This window comes from Oncorhynchus keta, chromosome 21 (genome assembly GCF_023373465.1).
Source record: "Oncorhynchus keta strain PuntledgeMale-10-30-2019 chromosome 21, Oket_V2, whole genome shotgun sequence".
In the NCBI taxonomy this organism is placed as follows: Eukaryota; Metazoa; Chordata; class Actinopteri; order Salmoniformes; family Salmonidae; genus Oncorhynchus; species Oncorhynchus keta.
Window position 1 is genome coordinate 7,703,496 of NC_068441.1, and position 26,464 is coordinate 7,729,959.

Genomic DNA, 26,464 nt, shown 5'->3' on the forward strand with positions numbered 1-26,464 from the left:
CATTATTTTGACTTATGAACGGATGCGGTGCAACAGAGAGTCTTATAACTGTCGGGGCCAGGCAGAGAGAATAGAGTCTTTGTTCTCAAGAAGTTGATCTTTAGTTTTAGAATGACAGGCAAAAGTGAGTCGCTTGGCCATCAGGCATCCCCTCCACCACCACCACCACCACCACCACCACCACCACCACCATCACAAAACAAAGAACTTTCAACGTCAGAGTTTTTTTTTGCTCATGATTGTCCCCCCCCAAAATCTGAATAAACACAAGACAGAGTTACTCACAATCAATCACACCTGACAAACAGGGAGACAAAAGACCTGATCCATGGAATGTCAGTGCTTGAGGGGAGAGCAGAGCGGGGGGCATCAAAGAGCAGAGGTCAGGATTAGGAGGGGCAAGGGTCCCCATAATTAGAAGAATTGGCAGTGGCTAACTGGGCTCTATTCTTCTGAACAGTGGTGTCTTGCACGCTCTGAATGGCTTTCTCGGGGTTCCAGACAGATCCAATAAAGAAGCAGGACAACATATATGTTGACTGCTGCACAGTGACAGAGTGTACAGAACCTCTGAAGAGTTCCTAGACAGTGGATGTGCCAGCGGGGGAGCTCAGTCTTTGCTATCAGTGCCAACAGGGGTGTTGGTCATGTACACTTTCATAAGTACATGCAACAATGAAAACACCTATGATTGCTATCGTACCTTCACCACTGTAATTGGTCTTGCATGATGTATTCTCTGTATCCTTACAGACTGTGGACTTACAAAGCCACATGGCCGGCTACCTCCTGGAATGTGGACCCTTGGCCCCAACCCGGAGGTGTCCGGCTCATTTTAAGGTGACAGGAACATCGAAGCATGTAATCATTGATTTAATCTCTCGTTTTGTCAAATTAGCATTAAAGGAGAGAGGACTGAAATGAAAAGGACTGGGTGGAAAGGTTTGAAAAATGGATGCCACCTTTTATTTCTGCTAGTACCAAAATAGTGGAGTTTGTGAAGAGACTGAAAAGGGACAGAGTGTAAAGGAGAGAGGAAAAAGTACTGAATGGATGAGCAAGTGGAGAAAAAAAAACATTTTACTTCAACCCGATAGGCCAACCTGCTGAGCGCTATTTTATGAATTCTTATTGTACTCTATTCTTGGTGTTATCTCCTGCTTTCCCAAGTGCAAACATCTGTGGCAGGTAGCAAGAATAGCCTAGAGATAAGGTGAGCTCTATTGAGAGATTGTGGTAAAGAAAAAGGTTCATGGCAGCCCACCCCAGTAGCAGAGTCGAAGTAAGGAGAACAGGGAATGACTCCATGTGCCCTGTGTTTGTACAACACCACCTTATTCCATCTCAAGCCCCACCCACACTCCTACCTTGCCAGGAAAGTGGAAATTTCCACTAATTCAGTTTCTCCAACTCCCTCTAGGTTTCCCTCCTTCATTCTACTTGTTCCGTACTGCGACTATTGGTCTGTGTAATGCCTGCTCAGAGGCATCTCATTGGTGGACCCTCCTCACTACCCTCTTCCTCCGAACCTACATTCATAAGTCATGCCTTGAGTGTTTTTTTGTTATGTAAAAAAACAACATGAAACACCTTGTCCACATCAAAGGGACAGCAGTGGAGGTGGAAGGATTTCAAGTTCCTTGGCGTAAACATCACAGACAAACTGAATGTATTTTATTTCACCTTTATTTAACCAGGTAGGCCAGTTGACAACAAGTTCTCATTAACAACTGCAGCCTGGCCAAGATAAAGCAAAGCAGTGCGACACAAACAACCACACAGAGTTACACATGGGATAAACAAACGTACAGTCAACAACACATATACAGTGTGTGCATATGGCGTGAGGAGGTAAGGCAATAAATAGGGCATAGTAGCGAAGTAATTACAATTTAGCAAATTAACACTGGAGTTCTAGATGTGCAGATGATGATGTGCAAGTAGAAATACTGGTGTGCAAAAGAGCAGAAAAGTAAATGAAACAATAAGGGGATGAGGTAGGTAGATTGAACGGGCTATTTACAGATGGGCTGTGTACAGCTGCAGCGAACGGTAAGCTGCTTAGATAGCTATGCTTGAAGTTAGTGAGGGAGATATAAGTCTCTAATGGTCCACATGTCTCAAATGGTCCACTCACACAGACAGTGTGGTGAAGATGGCACAACAGTGCCTCTTCAACATCAGGGCGGAATAATTTTGCCTTGTCACCTGAAACCCTGACAAACTTTTACAGATGCACAATCGAGAGCACATCTTGTCGGACTATATTACCGCCTGGTACGGCAACTGCACCGCACGCAACCCAAGGCTCTCCAGAGGGTGGTGCGGTCTGCACAACGCATCACCGGGGGCAAACTACCTGCCCTCCATGACACCTACAGCACCCAATGTCAAAGGAAGGCCAGAAAGATCATCAAGGACAACAACCACCCGAGCCACTGCCTGTTCACCCCGCTATGATCCAGAAGGCGAGGTCAGTACAGGTGCATCAAAGCTGGGACAAAGAGACTGAAAAACAGCTTCTATCTCAAGGCCATCAGACTACTAAACAGCAACTACCTCAGAGAGGCTGCTGCCTACATTGAGACCCAATCACTGGCCACTATAATAAATGGAACACTAGTCACTTAAACAATGCCACTTTAATCATGTTTACATATCTTACATTACTCACATGCATATACTGTATTTTATACCATGTACTGCACCTTGCCTATGCCGCTCAGCCATCGCTCATCCATATACTTATATGTACATATTCTCATTCACCCCTTTAGATTTGTGTGTATTAGGTAGTTGTTGGGGAATTGTTAGATTACTAGTTAGGTACTGTATTACTGCACTGTCGGAACTAGAAGCACAAGCATTTCGCTACACTCGCATTAACACATGTGTATGTGACCAATAACATTTGATTTGATTTTTGCTCTCAAATGTAGTATTATTTTATTTTTCTCTGAACAGATTTGACCACACACACTTGGACTAGGTGCAAAATGCCATCACCCGTGGGGTCAGTCAGCATCGCTGTTGAACTTAGAATCCGTGGCTAATGGCTCAATAATGGTGGCTCTGACCAATGATGAGGCAGGGCTGTTGTGGGATGACAGAACTGATGATACATGTACATTTCCTTCTACAGTAGATCAGACATTTTGCCTCCAATTTATACTCAACAAAAATATAAACACAACATGCTACAATTTCAAAGATTTGACTGAGTTACAGTTCACATAAGGAAATCAGTCAATTGAAATAAATGAATTAGTCCCTAATCTATGGATTTCACATGACTGGGAACATAAACTCAGCAAAAAAAAAGAACTTTTTCAGGATCCTGTCTTTCAAAGATAATTCGTAGAAATCAAAATAACTTACCAGATCTTCATTGTAAAGGGTTTAAACACCGTTTCCCATGCTTGTTCAATGAACCATAAACAATTAATGAACACACACCTGTGGAACGGTCATTAAGACACTAACAGCTTACAGACAGTAGTCAATTAAGGTCACAGTTATGAAAACTTAGGACACTGACTCTGACTCTGAAAAACACCATAAACAAAGATGCCCAGGGTCCCTGCTCATCTGTGTGAATGTGCATTAGGCATACTGCAAGGAGGTATGAGGACTGCAGATGTGGTCAGGGCAATAAATTGCAATGTCTGTACTGTGAAACTTCTAAGACAGCACTACAGGGAGACAGGACGAACAGCTGATTGTCCTCGCAGTGGCAGACCACGTAACAACAACACCTGCAGAGGATCGGTGCATCCGAACATCACACCTGCGGGACAGGTACAGGATGGCAACAACAACTGCCCTTGGTGGAAGAGCTAAGTAACATCTCACAGCAAGAACTGGCAAATCTGGTGCAGTCCATGAGGAGGAGATGTACTGCAGAACTTAATGCAGCTGGTGGCCACACCAGATACTGACTGTTACTTTTGATTTTTACCCCCCCTTGGTTCAGGGACACGTTATTCCATTTCTGTTAGTCACATGTCTGTGGAACCTGATCAGTTTATCTCAGTTGTTGAATCTTATGTTCGTACAAATATTTACACATGTTAAGTTTGCTGCACTGCATCGCAGCTGCTTCCAGAGACAGCCGGCCACGACCGGGAGGTCCATGGGGCGACACACAATTGGCCTAGCGTCGTCCGGGTTAGGGAAGGTTTGGCCGGTGGGGATATCCTTGCCTCATCGCACACTAGCGACCTCTGTGGCGGGCCGGGCGCAGTGCACGCTGGGTGTACGGTGTTTCCTTTGACACATTGGTGCGGCTGGCTTCCGGTTTGGATGCACGCTGTGTTAAGAAGCAGTGCGGCTTGGTTGGGTTGTGTTTGGGAGGACGCATGGCTCTCGACCTTCGTCTCTCCCGAGCCCGTACGGGAGTTGTAGCAATGAGACAAGACAGTAACTACTAACAATTGGACACCATGAAATTGGGGAGAAAAAGGGGGTAAAAAGAAATAAAAGATAGGGGTGTGGATCAGAAAACCAGTCAGTATCTTGTGTGGCCACCATTTACATCATGCAGATCTCCTTCACATAGTTGTTGATTGTGGCCTTTGCGAAGTTGTTGAATATTGGCGGGAACTGGAACACGCTGTTGTTCAAGTCGACCCAGAGCATCCCAAACATGTTCAAAGGATGACATGTCTGGTGAGTATGCAGGCCATGGAAGAATTGGAACATTTTCAGCTTCTGTGTACAGATCCTTCCTTGCCACTCGACGTCGCCTGTCTACTAACCACCGGGCCTGGCAACCCACATTGCGCACACCTAGCAACCATTATTGCGCACACCTGCTCCCATCGTTAAGCACACCTGGACTTCAGCACCACCCTGACTACTCTCCCTTCTTATAGCCCTCACCAACCTCAGTCATCAGGCAGTATTGGTTCTGTTTTCATATCAGACGCGTCTCTTGTTTTGTAACGCTCTAGGGGCATTATTAAACTAGTCATCTGTACCTGCTTCCTGACTCTCTGCATCTTCATTAAAGTGACATGGGGCAGTGTATTATCATGCTGAAACATGAGGCAATGGCGGAGGATGAATGGCATGGCAATGTATCTCTGTGCAATTGTGTTATAACCCCGCCATGGGGCACTCTGTTCACAACGTTGACATTAGCAAACCGCTCGCCCACACATGCCATACACCTAGTCTGCAGTTGTGAGGCCGGTTGGACGTACTGAATTTAAAAAAAATGTTGATGGCTTATGGTAGAGAAATTAACATTCGATTCTCTGGCAACAGCTCTTGTGGACGTTCCTGCAGTCAACATGCCAATTGCACACTCCCTCAACTTGAGACATCTGTGGCATTATGTTGTGTGACAAACCTGTACATTTTAGAGTGGCCTTTTATTGTCCAAAGCACAAGGTACACCTGTGATCATGCTTTTTAATCAGCTTCTTAATACCTGTCAGGTGGATGGATTATCTTGGCATAAGCAAAAATCCTCACGAATAGGGATGTAGACAAATCTGTGTGCAACATTATAGAGAAATAAGGCATATGGAACATTTCTGTGATCTTTTATTTCAGCTCATGAAACATGGGACCAACACTTTACATGTTGCGTTTGTATTTTCGTTCAGTGTAGATTGAACAACAATGAGACGTTGTCCAAATTGAAATGTCTCAGCTCTTCTGAAATTTGACTATCTTCTGATGTAATAGGTAAATGATGGTTGGTAATACAGATATGCTCTTCCTTTCAGTCACAACCACAACAGTTGAATTGTAGGGTGGCTACTGGCTAGATCTTTATCTGGGGGTTTATAAGGCTCCTTCCTCATCACTAAGGTAGCGAGAGACTGACATTCTGTGTATTCTCAAACATTGGTGGAGCTGTAGTTAAGGAGACGTCATAGATAAGCGAACGTTGATTGAGAAATTATGGCGTACCATTCGGAGGCTGTGAGACAGAGAAACCGAGGGAGGAGTATCCATGGGTTAATGTTAGGGCACACTGACCTCGGCCCCATAATGAAACACCAACAAAGAACCATCTGCACAGTCACCAGAGAGCAGAGACGAGGAGGGACACTTGGGGGATAGGGTGGGGGAGGGACTGATAGGAGCATAGAGACTAAGGAAGGACAGAGAATGAACCAGGGCTGGCCGAGAGATATTTGTATTTATTATGGATCCCCATTAGCTGTGGCCAAGGCAGAAGCTACACTTCCTGGGGTATTGCAAAATAAAGGCAGTTATACAAAGAAACATGACATTACATTTCACAGCAGATTGCACAACACATTAAGTGTGTACCCTCAGGTCATTACTCTACTGCTACATTTCTACAACACAAACTCCCTGGGTACATAGTGCGTATGTTATTACGTGTGTGTGTGTGTATGCGTGTGTCTGTGTGTGTGTGTCTCTTCACAGTCCCCGCTGTTCCATATGGTGTATTTTTATCGGTTTTTAAATCTGATTTTACTGCTTGCGTGAGTTACTTGATGTGGAATAGAGTTCAATGTAGTCGTGGCTCTATGTAGTACTATGTGCCTCCCATAGTCTGTTATGGACTTGGGGACTGTGAAGAGCTCTCTGGTGGCATGTCTTGTGGGTATGGATAGGTGTCTGAGCTGTGTGCTCGTAGTTTAAACAGACAGCACTGAGTATTCAACATTTCAATACCAATTGTAATTTTCCTAAGTCCCTCTTTAGGACTTTCCTTGTTGATAGTGCTGTTAAGAAGGCAGAGCAGCACTTTATTACAGACAGACATCCCCCATCTTAGCTACTGTGGTATCAGTATGTTTTGACCGTGACAGTTTACAATCCTGGGTTACTTCAAGCAGTTTAGTATCCTCGACTTGCTCAATTTCCACATTATTCATTACAAGATTTAGTTGAGGCCTGGGTTTAGTGAATGATTTGTCCCAAATACAAACTTTTAGTTGTTGAAATATTTAGGGCAAACCTATTCAAGTGGAATGAAAGGACAAGGAGGAATAAGAGAATAGATGTTTGGACCTGTAATAACAGGGAATACGGAGCCCTCGTAAAAAGCAGTGGTCCCCAGTGCACATGGTGAAATAAAGTTGGGGCTCAGGGGAATTCAGTGGTGTAAAGTACTTAAGTAGTACTTTAAAGTATTTTTACTTAAGTCATTTTTTGGGTTATCTGTACTTTAGTATTTATATTTTTGACAACTTTTAATTTTACTTCACTACATTCCTAAAGAAAATAATGCCCTTTTACTCAATACATTTTCCCTGACACCCAAAAGTATTCGTTACATTTTTAATACTTAGCAGGACAGGAAAATGGTCAAATTCACGCACTTACAGTATCAAGAGAACATCCATGGTCATCCCTATTGCCTCTGATCTGGCAGACTCACTAAACACAAATGTTTTGTTTATAAATGATGTCTGAGTGTTGGAGTGACCCTGGCTCTCCGTAAAAAAAGAAAATGGTGCCGTCTGGTTTGCTTTATATAAGGAATTTGATGTGATTTATACTTTTACTTTTGATACTTAAATATAATTGAACAATTAAATGTACTTCTAATACATAAGTATATTTAAAACCAAAGACTTGTACTCAAGTAGTATTTTACTGGGTGACTTTCACTTGAGTCATTTTCTACTTTTGCTCTAGTATGACAGTTTGGTACTTTTTCCACCAGTGGGGGATTTACATGGCTCCTCAGACACACAAACTAGAACCCCCTTAGCAGCCTGTGAAATGGAGGGCCGCTGTAATTATTCATGAGCAAACTTCCTGTAAATGGCAGAATGACGCCAAGTCAACTGAAACTCAGAAGGCTGATCAAGACTAATGTTTAACCTAGCCCAGGGCCTGTTCTGGTTCCAGCAGACTCAGTCATCTCAACATTTCACATTTACCACAAACTGAGGGTTTTTAAGTCCACACCAAAACACAAGTATTTCAGATGTATGTCCTCTCATAGAAGGGAAAACCACTATGAAAGAGAGCATAATAACATTGCTTGCATTTTAATTTAGAACTACTGAAAAGTGATGACTATCATGACTTTAATGCAAGTGTACTGACAATAGTAGCACTGCTGATAATGATATAATGTTGTATAATCATATTAAAACGGACATCTGTGTCAATCACAGTCAATTACAAAATATCTACAGGTAAAGGATCTAGATTACTTAGCATCCACTGCCCGGTAGCCTGTTTTTTTGCCCAGCTTAAAGCAAAAGTAAACTGCTAGTGTTGCCGCTTAGTGGTGGACTGCCTTTATGCCAAGTATAGGACTAGGCACAACATTCACCCCCCCAAAATACACAAAGCCTGGAAAACTGACCCTTTAAAGTGAGAATAAAACCTAAAACAGAACATGAATAAAATGGTATCTGAAGGTAGAGGTTCAATCATCAGATTTGAAAAATAACAGCACAACCTGATTGGTTGGAGACTCTTGGTCTGCCGGTTGCCTAGCAGCACATATTGGTGGGTGAATTGGAGGGGAATGGGGGGAGGGCTCTGGGCTCTTTAGTCATGTTCCAGAGCAGCAGGCAGACTAGGGAAATACCTGGCACAATTCCCAAATAGACAATCTGAAAAGGAGAGAGAGAGAAAAGGGAATAGGGCGAGAGTCTTAACCGGTGGAGAGTGAAGATCACGGAGTTGTTGCAAATAAATTATATTTCTGGTTATTGTGAAGGGAGGTGATTTATCAGAGCAATAAAATCCATTGCACTCTCTTGTGCTTAGAAGCTGATAACATACCATATAAAAAGTGAATTGACGAACTGCATGCAAGTATTACGTAAAAGAAATGAAGTGCCGTTTTGACTAGACCTACAGTGACGAGAGCCAAAAGAGAGAGTGAAGGCAAACACACAGGGAAAAAAAGAATACAAAACAGGACATTGACTGTAACTGATAAGGGCATAGAGGAGGTGAGATAGAAATGGCAAAAATGAACAGGAAACAGGCCAGTTTGGAAAGCTCAGATAAGAGAGCGAGAGAGACAGAGAGTGTTCGTGTAGATGCAGGTCTGGCAAGTGTGGGTGTAAAATGACTCTCAGCAAGTTTCCACTAGCTGCTCTTATGTTTTGTCTGAGACTAATCGCAATATTTCATGTGAAGCAAAATAGGGATGAGAATAGGGGCTCAAATCAGAGTAGACGGCAAAAAGGATAGTGGGGGCAGAAGGTGGAGAAGTGAATGGAAAGAGCATGGGAGTAATAAGAGGAGAAAAATGGGGAGGAAAAAAGAAAGTGAGGGAGACAGTGAAAAGAGGAGAGAGTAGGAAGAGCAGTGGTGGCCTGCTGGTTGGCAGGGCTTAGAGAGTAGGAGGTGGGCCTTGGGACTGGGCTGGGGACTGGCTGGTGCAGGCGGTCTCCAAGGCAGATGTGGAGCCTTTGTCAGGAGGAAGAAATTAGGTTCTGTTGTGATTAAAGGGAAGGTTTCTATGGCAATGCAGCGAGCTGTGCGCACAGAGAATTTAGTTGGGCGTGGAGGGGGCTCAGTAAGAGTCGAATTTCAAAGCAAACATCCTCCTCCATATCATCTCTCCCTGCCTCTTTCTCATATTTCCTTTTTTATCTTTGGTTTTTAAAAATCTTTTATTCATAGTTACACAGTGGAGTTTCAGAGTGTATTAGTCACAGTCTCCCTTCTTTACAAACTGCTGTCAAATCTCTCTGTATAGGGACAGATACAGTCAGGTCCAAAATTATTAGCACCCTTGATAAAGATGAACAAAAAAAGACTGCATAAAATAATACAAATACTGAGCTATTATTGTATGCAATTTTTGGGGGGGAAATTATTTTGATACGAATGTGTGTTTGGGGTTATTGGAACACGGTATAATTGGTACTTGGGGTTGTTTTCTTGCTGAAGATTCACTTTGCGGCCAAATTTCAGCCTCCTTTTAGAGGCATCAGGCTTTGTTGCTACCAACATATTTTGCAGTAGCCCTTCTCTGTATATGCAGATTTTTTAAACTGCAAAACCCAACACTGATGTGTGTGGTCAAAGAGCTCCATTTTCATGTCATCTGACCATAGCACCGGTTCCAATCCAAGTGCCAATGCCGTTTAGCAAACTCCTGGAGTTTACATTTGTTGGATGACATGAAAATATAGCTCTTTAGCCACGCACACCAGTGGTGGGTTTTTGCTATGAAAGAAATATGCAGAAAAGAACCCCATACCTACTTGTAAAAGATGGTGGTGGATCTTTGATGTTATGGGGCCATTTTGCTTTTACTGGTCCTGGGGGCCTTTAAGGTCAACGGCATCATGAACTTCACCTAGTGCCAGAACATTTTTAGGCAAAATCTAGGTTGCCTCTGCCGAGAGGCTGAAACTTTGACGCAAGTGAATCATACAGCAAGACAATAAGCTCAAGCACAACTGAAAATCCACTAAGTCATTTGTAATTGATCACGAAATCAACATGTTGCAACTGCCATCTCAGTCTTCAGACTTGAACCCCATTGGAAACCTCTGGTTTGAATTGAAGAGGGCAAGGATCCGGAAAGACTCGGGCATTGAGGAATATAATTGCATTTTTGGACCGCAATCACATTTTATATATAGTTCCATATCTGCTTGAATTAGGCGTAAAACAATATCCTACAAATATTCATGATCAAACTTTTAGATATGAAAAGGAAATTAAAAGTCCCTTGGTACCAGTAAGTGACAAGCAGGAAACAGACCCGGAAGGATAGAGGTAGGAACCACCTGACACACATTGTCATTCAAAATCATTCAAACTCTTTCATCACATATTAAAGCCTTTGAAGCCCTTTAACAATGCAGATTGTCCTTTGTGGCTATCAATCTATACGTGAACCTACAATGAGTGGAATGGCAATGATATGCTGCCCTCTTGTGTTTGGTTGTCAGAGAGCAGGACAGCAGGGGGGTCTTGACAACAGACTTGAATAGGCAGCCGGGTGGCCTGTGACACGTCCAAAAAAAACAGCTGGCTGCCAGACTGAGAGAAGTCTCCTAACCTAATTAGTTCAAGCTAAACAAATCACACTTCGTTGAAACAGACCATGATGATGCAGCACCATGGTTGTGGACTACAGGAAAAGGAGGACCGAGCACGCCCCCATTCTCATCGACCGGGCTGTAGTGGAGCAGGTTGAGAGCTTTAAGTTCCTTGGTGTCTACATCACCATCAAACTATCTTGGTCCAAACACACTAAGACAGTCGTGAAGAGGGCACGACAAAGCCTATTCCCCCTCAGGAGGCTGAAAAGATTTAGCATGGGTCCTCAGATCCTCAAAGTTCTACAGCTGCACCACCGAGAGCATCCTGACTGGTTGCATTACTGCCTAGTATGGCAACTGCTCGAACTCCAACCGCAAGGCACTACAGAGGATAGTCCGTACGGCCCAGTACATCACTGGGGCCAAGCTTCCTGCCATCCAGGACCTCTATACCAGGCGGCGTCAGAGGAAGGCCCTAAAAATTGTCAAAGACTCCAGCCACCCTAGTCATAGACTGTTCTCTCTGCTACCGCATGGCAAGCGGTACCAGAGTGCCAAGTCTAGGTCCAAAAGGCTTCTTAACAGCTTTTACCCCCCAGCCATAAGACTCCTGTACAGCTATTTGCATTGTCCCCCCACCCCTATTTTACACTGCGGCTACTCTCTGTTTATCATCTATGCATAGTGACCAACTCTTGCTACATGTACATTTTACTTCAATTACCTTGACTAACCTGTGCCCCCACACATTGACTCTGTACCGGTACCTCCTGTATATAGCCTCGCTACTGTTATTTTACAGCTGCTCTTGAATTATTATTTTTTACTTATCTATTTTTTTTTACTTAACACTTATTTTTTTTTAAACTGCATTGTTGGTTAAGGGCTCGTAAGTAAGCATTTCACAGTAAGGTCTACACCTGATGTATTCGGCGCATGTGACATAACATTTGATTTAATTTTATCATTCAAAAAAAGTGTTATAGAAGTGCAAGCAATACCATCTATCATACATTAAATCAGAACTGAAACGGAGACATTTGGTCATTTACTCTTGGTTGAAATTCAGGTGATATTACTATATGACAAGAGCAGCCATTCGCCCTGGGGCCGAGGTCCTTCACCTGGTGGGTAGCTATGGCTGTCTGTGTGTGCCGCTCCTCTCAAGCCACTGGGGGACGCCTGTGGCAGTTGGACGGCAAACTCATCTTTCTCCTCGCTCCTGCATGACGCAATGATCCCTCCTTCAGCAGTACCTATGGAACATCATCACTTATAGCGGGCAAACAGTAATTGAGAGGGTTCATGTTGAAAGTACAGGATGTTTTGAACGGTTTGATCTTCATCGACAGTCTTAGTAATCTGGTGATCAAGGTGAAGGGAATGAAAAACAAAGATCTGGTGATCAAGGTGAAGGGAATGAAAAACAAAGATTGCAAAGTATCGTAACCGAAAATGATATTGTTGGAAGGGTACGATTCTCTGGCGTAGTTCTCCTGCTCTTCCTCGTCAGTAAGTGGAGACTCCTCCGTGTTATAGTCATCCCTGAGGAGCGCCATCACACACACAGGGTACATGTAGAAACACACAAGCTAAAACCAATACACAAAAGTACCATCCCAGTGACTGGAGGCTGTATGATGATATTCAGTCTGGTGACGTCTGGGTTCTAACCCCGTAGAAAAATCAGGACAGGCCTTTTGGTTCATACTCCTTATCAATATCCTGTGAGACGAAAAACAGAGAGGGGGTTACATTGCACAGTGTGACGTGTGTGTGTACATACAGACTGACAGTAGACTGGTTCTGAGCTTCGTGCTGTAAGATGAGAAAGAGCAAAATACAGAGAGATCTTTGATGAAAACCTGCTCCAGAGCGCTCAGGACCTCAGACTGGGGGCGAAGGTTCACCTTCCAACAGGACAACGACCCTAAGCACACAGCCAAGACAACACAGAAGTCTCTGAACGTCCTTGAGTGGCCCAGCCAGAGTCTAGACTTGAACCCGATCGAACATCTCTGGAGAGACCTAAACATAACTGTGCAGCAACGCTCTCCATCCAACCTGACAGAGTTTGAGAGGATCTACAGAGAAGAATGGGAGAAACTCCACAAATACAGGTGCCAAGCTTGTAGCGTCATACCCAAGAAGACTCGATGCTATAATCGCTGCCAAAGGTGCTTCAACAAACTACTGAGTAAAAGGGTCTGAATACTTATGTAAATATAGGTCTAGAAAAACTGTTTTAGCTTTGTCATTATGGGGTATTGTGTGTAGATTGATGAAGGGAAAAAAAAAAAACATTTTAATAAATTTTAGAATAAGGCTGTAACGTAACAAACAGTGAATAAAGTCAAGGGGTCTGAATAGTTTCTGAAGGCAGCGTGTCTTACTATACTTTAGGACTTTTTGGGGACCAACACATTTCCATCAAAAAATCCTCCCCTAACCTTCATTTTAACTCCTAAGCATAAAATAGCCTTTCTCAAAGTGTGGATGGCAAAAATGGCCTCACTTCTCTGAATTTTCATTGGTTTACTATTCTTGTGAGGACTTCCGGTAAAACCTACACACGCACGTTTGCTGAGTGTGCATATGGACTCCTACCATGGCTGTGCTGTATGTATTGTGTGTTGCAGGGAGCCCAGTGCTGGTCAGGACCAGGACAGTCAGAGCAACATTCCAACATCACATCCACAGACATTACACACCTACACAGTTAGGACTGAACTCAATGTTAGAGAACTCACATGTGAAGACTTGCTTCAGTACCTGAAGATTCTTTGTGACCAAAAAGTTCACAAAACAATAGATATTTTGGAAAAAGGTGTATTATCAATACAATAAGCATTAAAAATAACAAATGTTTCAAACTACCAATGCAGTTTCAGTGCAATTTCAGAATATACATATTTTTTCAGCAGGGCAAGTCACATCAGTATAAACACAGCAAATGCCTGTTAATAAATACATACATTAAAATGAATAAATAAAAAGAACGCTACTTAAGTTAATCATATTCAAGGGAGATTTCTTCTTTTAATTGGTCACTGTTTTGATGGTCATTGATTATCTCCCTATTGTCCTATGCTATAGGAAGCGCTTAGGTGATACCGTCACTAAGGTAAAACCTCAAAACAAAAACCCTCAAATGCAAGTGAAATGTGAAATAAAACAGAAAAATAAAAACTATAGTACACTACAAAACATTGCTTTTGTGAATGAAAATTAAACAAAAAGGAACATTTAAGTGGAAAGAGATTGTCTGTGAGATTTAGATAAATGGCTAATCATTTTGTTAATCATGTCACAAGATGTGATCCACTAAACCAGAGCTTAGAACATCATTTAAAAAGGTCCAATGCAACTGCTTTCACCTCAATATGAACTCACTTCTGGGTAACAATCAAGTACCTTGATGTGATAGTTTTGAATTAAACATTGTCAAAAATAGCTTCTTTGCAAAGAGCAATTTCTCAAGCAAGAATTTTGTGGTCTGAGTGGGGAGGGGAAACGGAAAACTAGTTGTTATTGGCAGAGAGGTTTGGAACTCTTTCGTATTGGTCCATTAACCAATTTACTGCCTGGTGGTGATACCAGGCACGTCAAAACTCCATCCCACCAAAACAGGCTGCAATTTCAGGTGGTCTTTTCAAACAGCTTTTACACTAAAAAGGCATTATCATCATATTCACAATTTCACAGTATTATTCCATCCTCAGTGTGGAAACAAACAAAAAATCTAATTTTTGACTGCGCTGGGCCTTGGTGACTGCCATTTCAAATTGGTGACTGCCATTTCAGGTATTTGGTGTGTAGGTATACCTTTCGTAATGCTCGTTATGACCCCCAAAATAATATCCCATGTAAGCTTGAACATATCTTATTTAACACAGGCATAGCTTGTCTGCTTGAACTGGAAGGTATATTAACGCTAATGTAAGATATGTCCCTCATTGCGACAGTACTTGCTGGGCACCGATGCATCAAAACAATGCTAGCGAACACATTTTAGTTCCAGTGAGAGGGTGAGCATGACCTCCTGCAATGACCGTCAGCCCACAGCTCTCCACAGAATAAAAATCAGATCCAAGGCCATTAGAATAGTTGAGAAGGTCACAGCAATAGAAAGTTCTGCTCTACACAGGCACTCTTTTATATAAGTGATCCATCCTCAATTATACAGTATACTCATACAGTGCTCTGACAAGCACACAACCGTTCAAGTTTTCAATCATACAGGGTTTGGATAGCAACTTTCTCACTGTTTTTGCTGCAATATTGTTACTATGTCAACAATGTAGTGAGTGGACATCAGCTTTCCTTTTCACGATCATGTATTTTCTACCCGGCTCCTTCGCCAAGTTCAGATGACATGCGCGTAATTAGGCCTAATCTATTTTCCTAGAGCATCTTCAGTCCCACCAGAGTCGCCCTAGAACCAAACTCGTATCTATACTGTATGTTCTAGTACCATCTGTTGATCACACTGGCCCTCCTCGTGAAAGATAAACTGGCAAATACTCAATGTAAACAATGTCAGATTCTGAAACACAACATCATCGTGATTGTTCAAGGAGCAACACAGGACTGACAAACATCTAAAACACAGCATACAATGTTTAATCCAGTGTCCAATGGCAATAGGCAACCCAAAGGGTATAAAACAGCCATGTGAAATGGTAAGACCATCCATCCATCCGGCTGTCCGTCGGTGAATCAGAAAGATGACTTTGTTTGAGTGGGGTTTCAGTTGTGAGTTTGAGGAGAGAGGGCAGTTCTAGCATTGGTTTCACCCAAAGAGAGAGAAAGAGAGAGAGAGAGAGGGAGAAAGATCGAACCGTGAGAGGAGAGTGTTTCTAACGGGCAGATGTTGGGAAGGGGGATGTGGTCACAGGGTAAGCCCCCCTCTCCTCTTCCACTCACTGCTTCTTCGCTGTCTGTTCCTGGGGGTTCTGGTAGGTCACAGGGTAACATCTTGCTCCTCCATCTCTCATCCCTCTCTACCTGATACACTCCTCCTCTGATGGGCTTTCTGATTCCTCGTTCTCGCTGTCCTCTAGCTCGGGAAGGTCTCCCCACAGCAACAAGTTTAAACCTGCAACAAAAGACAAAGTCAACACCAAAGTTTGTGTGTGGCAGACTGTGTGGTGCAGCAGTTTAAGTCAACTCGCTAAGCCAATCAAAAATTGGCCAAAGCAGAAACAGGCTAGCATTCAGGCGTTGCACAACGACCCCAAGTAATATATTCAACTTCTCGGTGTTGCAGAGGGTACTGTATCTTGTCACAAACTATGCATTTAGGGGAATTTCTTCTTTACATCTACTTTAACTAACTCCTTTGGGTTCAGGACAGTCCTCTTGGGATACAGTCTGTATTGTTCATGAGCAGGTACTGTAAGAGGGCAGTGTGCTGGGGAGACAGTGAATGAAGAAGTTTTAAACCTGTAGCATCCAGTCGGCTGAGGGTGGACACAGCATCACTGTTAAACATCCAGAAATGGCCATTGTTACAGGACAGCAAGCAGGGCTTACAGGGAGCGACCACGTGATACCCCACAACATTACCACTGAAGAGGGGGAGAGAGGGGAGGCAGAGCCGGGGAAATAGATGCAGAGAAAGGGGTAGGGGGAAATTGATATATATAGAGAGAGACAGGGAGGAGAGAGAGAGAAACAAAAAAAACGTCAGCTTTTTATAGGGAGCTCCTGTGAAAGTGCTAACTATCAGTAGGCAGTAGGTGTCTATTATCTACCCAATGCGTTTCTGTGAACAACTACAAAGCACCGGAGAAACAAAAGGGGCCTGACAAAAGCTTCCCTGTACCCACCAAACTGCTGGCTGAACAACTTTCCTACTGAAGCACAACACATGGACATCTGCAAGCATTTACATTGGTATTTGTCAATATAAACATGAATAAACAACACCCCCAACAAAACAGCCACGGTAGTGTTGCGTTGTTATTTTGTAAACATAAAGCACATAGGATTATATGGCGATGCAAACAGGTTAGAGTGATGGGAGTAGGCAAATCTGTGATTACAGTAAGGTTAAATACACACCATTTCAGGCAGGCGATATCTCTCAGTTTGCATCTGCAGCTTTCTGTAGAGTAGCAGCTGGCCACAAAGTCAACAGTCCTAGAAGAGGGGGGGGACAAAGGGGCACCATCTCATTCTAGCCAGTGTGTGATAATTGATAAGACCTTGTCGATTTATAAAGTATTCACTATATCTCACTGTAATCACAAACACACAACATATGAAAAAAAAAACAACTGAGCGATCCCCTCCCCCAATAGAAAACATCATATTAGCTCATTAGTCACAACTACATCCACACATTCAGTGATCATGTCATAACAACATAGTGGCGGTATTGCTTACCTGTTGGGAGGTATGTCCGTAGAAAACAGCTCAATTTCGGTGTCTGCAAGAAGTACTGCCTTCATTCCTCTTGTGCAGAGTAGACTCTCACAGTATATACAATTCACTTGAGTGACACATTTGTTTTTGAAGTTGGAGGTAGACATGCTCTTTAAATACTGTTCTGCTAGCCCCAGAATCGCAGTGTCCAGAGGAAATGTGTCAAAACAGATCGATCAATGTAGCAATGGTAGCTCCTCTGAAGCGAACGTTATCAAAAATAAAAATGTATCGCTAACTGTTACCTAAGTTAGCTAGCTAAACACTATTGTTACTGGATAACTTAGTAGGTAACTTAGCTAGCAACAACTACCTGGACGTCGCTAGCAGCAGGTTGGTTATAAAACATACGCCACAAATCAGATGGCGTAACTTTGTCATATAGCTACCGTTAACGTTTCCACGTCTATATTGGAGGTGTCAATAATTAGCTAACTAGATAGCTACCGACTCTTGTTGATAGCAAGCTAGCTACGTTAACTACTTGTCAACACAGAGCCGCAAGATAGCTATCGTTAGCTACGTTCCTTAAAGTAACGAGTGACCACAATAACACAGCATCCGATGTTCAAAATAGACAAGTTGCCATTTCAACTTATCTTCGACGTGCTCTTCTCATATGAAACAATTTCCTGAATCTTTGTTCAGTTACGTCGTTGCATTCACAGATTCAGTCAATTGTTGTAGTAGTAGCCAGCTAATTTCACTGTTGTGTTGATTGTTTATAACTTCCTGTTAGCTGCCGATACTTCCTGAAACATTTTTAAACGGCTTTTTGTCAAATTTCGATTGGCTCTCGGGGACAATAATGACTATTCCATTGGGTAATAATCGTAAATCACGCCTACCTAGGTAATCTTGACAGTCGATTTAAAGGGTGCTATGTCATTCATAATCAATTCAGCCAATCGAAAGATGCAAAATCTCATATTTTTCCATGAAGAGGCGGGGTTATTTTTTGAGAATTTGTGAAAAAAGCACCAAATAAATCTTCACGAGGGACTTCAATTAAATAGTAAATCTCGTATTCTCATTGAAGTCGACATACGAGGTAAAAATCTATGTGGTGCATGTATAAGATTGGCTTTTAGCAACTTGCATTGTAAAGAGTGTGCGATGCAGTATGCGTTTATATCACACAAATAGTTAGAAAAGTAACTTTTGCAACTTATAACTTGGATGTATGTCAACGTTTGTAGAAAGACAATGGGTATCTAGCTAGTTGGCTAACGGTGTCCCGGAGACTTACCTTCTTATTATATCTCAGTGGACTTGACTAGCTAGCTCCTTAGCCTACCTCTGATCCTGAGACTTTTCTATGGCAAAAAAAAAGCGAAATACTTTATTCGTATATAGCTTGATGTAACCATTTCCCCCTTCACTTATGGATGAGTGAAAATGAAATAATTGTGAATTTAGCAACAGGCTGCTTCCACAAGGCTTTAATTCTTATGCCACACATGCTCAAATACAACAGTTATATTTCCCTCCACGTATAAAAGCCTTTAGTTTTTCACATTGTTGTAATGTATGTATTTAAATATCCTCCTATTTCTTTTCTACAGCCAAATGCATCTCGCGACAATATTGCAACTTGCGTGACCATTGCGTGATCTGACCGCAGATATAACAATGAGCTAATTATAAATATATTAGATCTGAATGTCTGTAAAAAAAAAAAGTACATGATAGATTCGAACCTCCTTCTTCAATTCTAGGCTATATTGCAGCCTACTACTCTGCAAGATCCAATATTGTATATATAATATATTTAATATCATCTGTAGGGCTAAACTTTGCCAGATATGACCCCACCCTAAAACAATGTAATGCATTTCTGTCGGATAATTAGTCGATCACAATTCAAGAGTACAGCTATTATATTGAGTCAGATTAGCCCTATGTGTTATTACAGTGTAGTGTGTAGGCAAGGGTCCGTTCACCAACTCTAACCGTCACTGTTCAGAACTACAGTTGGATATCATCTGACTGCCCTCCCAACCCTGTAAGGTCCTACACCCACCCCCCAGACACATGGCAACACCCAGCATCTGGCCTAATCACTGCAGTATCAATAAAGTTGCCCATTGTTATAGGTTTGAATGATGTGTAAAAGCCCACTATTTTATTCATACATACACAGTATTAAATACTGGGCTCGTGTGATAATGAATATGTATGGACAGGCACTCAGCAGTTTATGTATCAACCAAATAAATGCGATACATGCATGGTGTGTGTGCTTTTCCCCATGCCTGCGCATTGGCTTCCCATTCCCAGCTCATCCATGTACCCCACTTTGACTCTAGGAGGAAGAGCAGAGAGCCACGGAGCCAAGCCATCCTCCGATCGTCGTGGTTACAGCCACTCACTGAAGGACTCAACTTTTTGGGAGTCTCCTCATCCGGCCGTGCTGGCTGACTGGTTATTGTTGGTTTAGGGGAATGCATCTCTCCTCTGTTTGCTCTATAAACGGGTTTGGGAACGCATTGAGGAAGGGGTCCACACGAATGGGAATACGGCAGCGCCAAACTCTTGCAATGCGGCCAGAGTGAAGGGGGTAGAAGACAATACCATTCCACGGGCTGTGGGGCTGCTCGCTATCAATATTTCAGTGGGGTCTGCTTCCAAGCGAATAGTTACAGTTCCATTTTTTTTTCTCTGATTGCTCCTATAACCCATTATTGCGACGAATAGTGTTTTTGATTAGAAGAACAAGCCATGACGTCTACGGCCAAATTCCGAAAGGACAAGGAGATCGTAGCCGAATATGAGACTCAAGCCAAAGGTAATAAATACTTTTCTACCAAGTTTTATATTGTTATAAATGCTGTTCCTTGCGCCCATGTTGGCTATCCAGCCCACAATGCCTTGGCGCATTTATTTTCCGCTTCGTGGATACGTCAACGTGGATCAGTTATTCCTGTCTAAGCCTACTCCAATATTCAAACTAATAGCCTATTCATTTTACAAAGGGTAACACCGTGTGGTTCCTATTCGACGGGGTTTAGGAGGCAGATTATTCTTGTTTAATTGTTATCATAGTCTACCGTGGTGTCACATCGAAGCTTTCTGTTTATTAAGAACATCTTGATAACCTATTTTATCGAGAGTATCCTACCAAATCACCAGGCCCACAGTTGATAAAAAATACATCCGATAGCCTTATATCTGAATTACGCGGTATCGGTGCATCCATATACTGCATTAATAAGACAGTATGAAATGTGTTTTTGCTCTCCATGGGGATGTTATGTATGTAGCCTACAGATTCCACATGCCTGTGAAACAACGCAGGGCGTTTTCTCTCCCTGCAGGTCTCCCTGCCTTCTGGTGTGGTGCTAGGCATTCAGAACAACGTTAGGAATAGAGGACAGAATTATGAATTAAATGGCCCGTTGCCTCACGTGCGAGGGTCTGTCCGAGGTTCACCGAATGTCGCCTGAACCAAGGACATGGGCGCACGGGAGGGTTTTGGCGAGGTTTGTCACGGGGGAGTGGGGAGAGGATGAGAGGGGTAGTGTTTAGCGGGTTAACTGTTTACTCGCTGATGGTTTATCGATGTTTGCTGTCAAGGGGATCATGGTATTTTCGTGGTTAGGGAGTCAGTCATACTAGATTTATATCTGAGTGGTAATAAGTATTGGAGAGGAAACTGTAGAGTGAAAGAATGAACAGCACTGCATCCACAGAAGATTAGGTGACCCCCCCCTGTTATGGGTCAGAGAAGGAGACAGCGAGGGGGACAGACACCACTTCATCATAAACTAGTCAGGTTAGCTGCATCCTAAGAGTCTGAAAGCGCTCCCCCCTCTCCTTACATCTTCAATTCACAACCCCTGCTATAACTATACCCAAATCCATCCATATAGGAGAAATGAATGGACAGGTTTCCAACAATGGACAGACGGGAAGAACAGGAGAGAGAAGGATAAGAAACATTTGATTAAGTTGGCACAGTGTGTTTGTGACTGTAACAGACCAGTAAGACTAGCCCAGAGGCTGGTAGATGGCGATATTGAGTCATGTCATCTTACCGTCCAAATGCATTGTATTCCGCCGGCAGTACATTCATTTCCCCGTGGACCGGTTTTTACAAAAACATTTTTACATTCAGGCTGCAAAGGCTTCGATTTCCTCTTTATGCATATTTTCATTTTTACACCACAATGCTAGTGGCTGAATGCTAATCCCAGATGATGTGTATCGTGTTCAGCCAATCATGTTACAGCAGTTTGGTTTTTCACCCCTAACCTAATGCAGGGCTGTATCTCATTAGTGGAAACCAAGACTCTTCTCAGAGCGGGTCTGTCGGTTTTGACCCTTTTCGTAGCAGGTGAGGAGAACATACGCAGTAGGTTAGGAGAATTAGGTTAAGGTTTGGAAAAGGTTAGCTAAAATGTTAAAATTGTCCCCAACGCGAATCGAACATATCTATCTACAACCAGGTCTGCCCTGAGAATAGTCTTGGTTTCCACTAATGCGATGCTGCTGAAGCCCAACTCAAAGGAAACATGTTTTTTGGTAGTGAATGAGAGAAAACAAACCGGCGTGAGCGTCAACGGTGTATTGTTCTCAAGTGTATGCGGAGTGATTCTGATAAAATAAGCCGATAAATGGCGTGGGTCGTTTGTTGCAAAGGAATTTGAGAAATTGTTATGATCTTCCCTGTGCTAAGTAGACTAGCTAAACATTTAGTTTAACATGTATTGGTCTGTAAGCTAAGGTTTCAGTCAAATAAGATATATATTTGAAACAATGCAGCCCACCTGTGTTGATTTTAGTCGTATATAGCCTAGTCGTATATAGCTAGTCGTATATAGCCTAGTCGTATATAGCTAGTCGTATATAGCCTAGTCGTATATAGCTAGTCGTATATAGCCTAGTCGTATATAGCTAGTCGTATATAGCCTAGTCGTATATAGCTAGTCGTATATAGCCTAGTCGTATATAGCTAGTCGTATATAGCCTAGTCGTATATAGCTAGTCGTATATAGCCTAGTCGTATATAGCTAGTCGTATATAGCCTAGTCGTATATAGCTAGTCGTATATAGCCTAGTCGTATATAGCTAGTCGTATATAGCCTAGTCGTATATAGCTAGTCGTATATAGCTAGTCGTATATAGCCTAGTCGTATATAGCCTAGTCGTATATAGCTAGTCGTATATAGCTAGTCGTATATAGCCTAGTCGTATATAGCCTGGTCGTATATAGCCTGGTCGTATATAGCCTAGTCGTATATAGCCTAGTCATATATAGCTAGTCGTATATAGCTAGTCGTATATAGCTAGTCGTATATAGCCTGGTCGTATATAGCCTGGTCGTATATAGTCTAGTTGTATATAGCCTAGTCGTATATAGCCTAGTCGTATATAGCCTAGGCAGGCTGAGCTGGAAAAATCGAGAGATAAGAGAGAATACTTTTATGTTAAACGATGAGACTAGCTAAATTCTAGCTAAATTCTAGCTAAATTCTTCATGAACTGCTAGGATGTATCTACAACTCTCCTCACAGTTGGTGAGCCAACATAACTTTGGTGCTGGCAGACAGGTATAGTAGCTCCCACAGGACATTTAAGGGGAGTCAAAAGGAACACACAACAATAGTATGTAAGGGCTACATAGCGAACATAACAAATACAACTGTTTAAATGGATTCTCTTGACATTTAAGTTGGTTTTTGCAACGCGGTGCCTGTGAATTGACGCGCTTTACTCTCGCGCGCACATTTTCACGCGTCAAAAGAAACTGCAGCAGGCGTAAAATAAAATAAATGAACCTCTGGTCATATAGATTTAACCTGATTGCCTGAACGCGATACACAGGATTAGCATTTAGCCACTCTTGCATGGTGGTGGAAAATTGTGTTTCATAAGGAAAGTACACATTTTACCAGTTTATTTCCTCTTTTCTCACCATTAAATAACGTTAAGGAGGAGATCGAAGCCTATGCAGCCTGAATGGAAAATGTTTTAGGTACGAACCGGTCCACGAGGGATACGAATGTATTTCCGGCTGCCATACACAGAAGAGAACAGAGGGGTAGAAAGAGAGGCTTTCATGGTCCAATGAGGAGGAGGCTGGGAAGTAGGCCCATACCTTTTCTCTCTCTTTCATTCTTTTCCCCCTTTCTCTCCCCACCCAGGGAATGGAGCATGAAAGCAGGTCAGATGTATTCACAGATAGTATGGCTCTCTATTGCTTAGCAGCATCTCAATGGAGCCATAACCCTGTAGGATCTGGGTTGTTGGCAGTGACTTCTTGACCAGTGTTGGGGAGGAGTGAACTACATGTAGTTAAATTAGTAATTTAAGTACATTTTGAAGTAGCTTGGTGGTATTGGACATGAATTCAAATCTAGGTGGTGTTTTCAGTAGTTAATAACTGTTTTTTGCCATGTAGCTGTGTAGATAACTACTGGAACTACACACTACTTTTTTTGCAAAAATAAGATATGGGCAATCATTTCCTTCATTTTTTGCATCAGACCTGCCTAATTCTCACTTGAAACATCGTTTTTGTGTTTAATGGGCTAAATTACACATTCTGTTAACATATGACCCCAAAGTGAACTGGTCTTGTAGTTTGTTGTTGACATTTCAGATTTACATATGAGGATTTGTCACAAATTAGTTTGGATGTAGTTAACTAAAGTTACTTTGAAAAAGTAGTTAAGTAAACTATATTTCTCTTAAGGGTAGCTTTTGTGTAGCTTAACTTCATTCACTGTAAAGTAATTTGTAACTTGGTAAACTATCTTTTCAGAGTAGTTTCCCCAACACTGCTTCTTTCAGTGTAAAGTAATTTGTAACTTGGTAAACTATCTTTTCAGAGTAGTTTCCCCAACACTGCTTGTTGCCCTGAAGGCTGTTGCTGTGTTCCTACAATGACAGGGGTTTCATGCCTGGCCAAATGTCTGAGGTTGCTGCAGTGAGTCTGCTTTCTGAAGGAGACAATGTGTTCTTACTAAAGTTTTATAAGAATGTACAACAATTTCAGGGAGTACACCTACGTCCTCTTTTTCTTCATGTTTTCTCCCATTTCATGCCCATCGGTGGTGTAGTGGCGCCAGGAGATTTGGATATACTCTAATGTAGCCAACGTTTTCCCAAACGGACCACCCAGCGAAGGAAAGGTGATCTGTGGGAAGTTCTATGAGAAACAGTAAGACACTCTGAATGACCTAAAATGAGGAATCCCATATTAGTCTTTGAGTCAGGCCAACCCAAGCTGTACTGTGCAACTAGGCTAATAGTAGGCCGTCTATTAAAACAGATAAATTAGCCTGTCAACTGAGTCACATGGTTTTCACTTTCAAAGTCACATATTTTTAATAGAAAAATAGAAAAGGTCCATAACTATGCTTAAACCACATCAGGAGACCGATTTATTTCCCCCATTTTTTGTTGTTATGTTGTTTCCCTTTCATTCAAGTGCACAGGCACCTAACACCGCTGTTCAGTTAGCAGTGTTTCTGTAGCACATGAGATGGAGGTCGCAAGTAACCATGATGTCATTCAGCCAGGTAGGCATAGGCTACTCTGTAGCTTGTAAACGTTTCTTTGAGATGGTTTCTGGGAAACGCCTTTCCATCTACAAGAACACGATGAGGCCTGTCATTAGCATCACTATATATTTTTTCCCATTCCTGGACATTTTACTTCATATTATGAGGCATGTCTCACCTTGATTCAGAGTAACCTATAACCAAAATGTTATAACGTGGAGGCAATTCTTTTACGAAGACTTCCTTATTATGCGTTCTCCTGTTCTATTGGTTTTCTTTCAACTTTATTTCATTGTCTAGCAGCCAAAGGCATTCTCCTAGTCACATTAGCAACCCATAATAGCTGTTGCATCTTTAGATCTCCCCTCTTTCTAAATGTCTAACAGATATTTCCATCTCTCTCCATGAAACCGTTTGCACGTGCATTTTAGAACGGTGTCTTTCCGCAAATTGCATTTTGTAACATTCCGTGTGCACACCGCTTGCGCCTAAAATGTGAAGAAATAACAGTTCATCAACATTTGAAGCTAGGCGTTCTGTTCTGTTCCATCAGCCTTATTCATTGATACGGCGTAGGCCTCCACTCCACTACTTTGATAGGCATCATGGGGATTAAGAAGTGAGTATACGCAATGCCCTCTGAAGAACAAGTGGATATGCAGCGTATAGCTGTGTATATCCTCCACGACACCACTGATGCCCATTGAACATGGCAGTGTTGAGCTTGTGGATCGATTCCACGTGGTTACAGGGTTAATTCCACATGGTCACAGGGTTAAAAGAGAAACAGCTCCAAGGGTTAAGGTTAGGTAGACATTTCGAGTGGTTAAGGTTAGGGCTATGGTTTGGGGAAAGCTTGAAATATAATTTAAAAAACGATGCGTTTTAAGTATCATCAAGTACTCTCCCTGCTTGTTAGAGAATTGTGAATTGCCGTTGTGCGGTGGTCTAAGGGTCGCGCTCTGGCTCTGAGCCTCGTCAGTTCCAGCGCTGTGCCATTGTTTTTTGATTTGGTGAGCGCCGACGAAGGCATACATCCACGTCCTCGGGACCTTTTCAAACGTCCCAAATCGACGGCTCTTTCCTGTGACCAGCCTGTGTGGACAGATTGGCACCCTGGCATCAGTGGCGTGCTAGGGCTTTGAAACTCGTGAGTCTCCAGCAGGCTGGGTTAGCTGTGTGTCTGTCCCCTGCCGGGTCCTCCTGTTCCCCTGCCGGGTCCTCCTGTTCCCCTACCACACCTGTCATCGCTGTCTTTAAACAGCGTACAGGGTAACAAGTCTGTGTTTGACCAGTTTGGAAAGGATTTCTATTGTGCTTACGAGTGTAAAAAGTCTACTGAACAAAGCATCTTTATTTATTTATATTCCCCTATCTATCACTCTCTCTTAATTCTGCTTGTATCTCTCTCTATCTCTCTCTGTATAGCTGTGGTGTCTCTCAATCCCAGCAGAGCCCCACTAAGACATTAATCTGCACCCTGCAAGGAAAGCACATGTCGCCTCCAAGGAAAATGAATAGAAATCTACAGGCCTGATAGCAATATTGTGCCATGGCAGCTAT

General features: G+C 42.5%; 3 protein-coding genes across 3 annotated transcripts in view; 1 reads left to right on the top strand and 2 right to left on the bottom strand.

Annotated features, from left to right (window-relative positions):
- The window catches only part of si:dkeyp-61b2.1 (tumor necrosis factor receptor superfamily member 21), a 264,717-nt gene that overhangs the window by 127,575 nt on the left and 110,678 nt on the right, over window positions 1–26,464 (bottom strand). The gene's annotated exons all lie outside the window — the stretch shown is intronic.
- LOC118400052 (protein FAM72A-like) lies at window positions 13,778–18,162 on the bottom strand. The gene is made up of 4 exons (XM_035796426.2): window positions 17,355–18,162; window positions 17,031–17,108; window positions 16,410–16,534; window positions 13,778–16,062 (listed from the first exon to the last, which is right to left on the bottom strand). The coding sequence occupies exons 1-4, from the start codon at window positions 17,498–17,500 to the stop codon at window positions 15,968–15,970; spliced, it is 444 nt and encodes a 147-aa protein (XP_035652319.1). The 5' UTR covers window positions 17,501–18,162; the 3' UTR covers window positions 13,778–15,967.
- LOC118400053 (SLIT-ROBO Rho GTPase-activating protein 2-like) overlaps window positions 18,342–26,464 on the top strand; it is a 142,209-nt gene continuing 134,086 nt past the window's right edge. The window contains 2 exon segments of the mRNA XM_052473283.1: window positions 18,342–18,444; window positions 19,703–20,181. Coding sequence (XP_052329243.1) covers window positions 20,115–20,181 — 67 coding nt within the window. The 5' untranslated portion in view covers window positions 18,342–18,444; window positions 19,703–20,114.

Coding starts and splice junctions, on each gene's coding strand:
- LOC118400052 (XM_035796426.2), bottom strand. CDS start 17,500: ATGTCTACCTCCAACTTCAAAAACAAATGTGTCACTCAAGTGAATTGT. Junction 17,109..17,354: donor ACGGACATACCTCCCAACAG/GTAAGCAATACC, acceptor CCCCTCTTCTAG/GACTGTTGACTTTGTGGCCA. Junction 16,063..16,409: donor CAGCCGACTGGATGCTACAG/GTTTAAAACTTC, acceptor CTTTTGTTGCAG/GTTTAAACTTGTTGCTGTGG.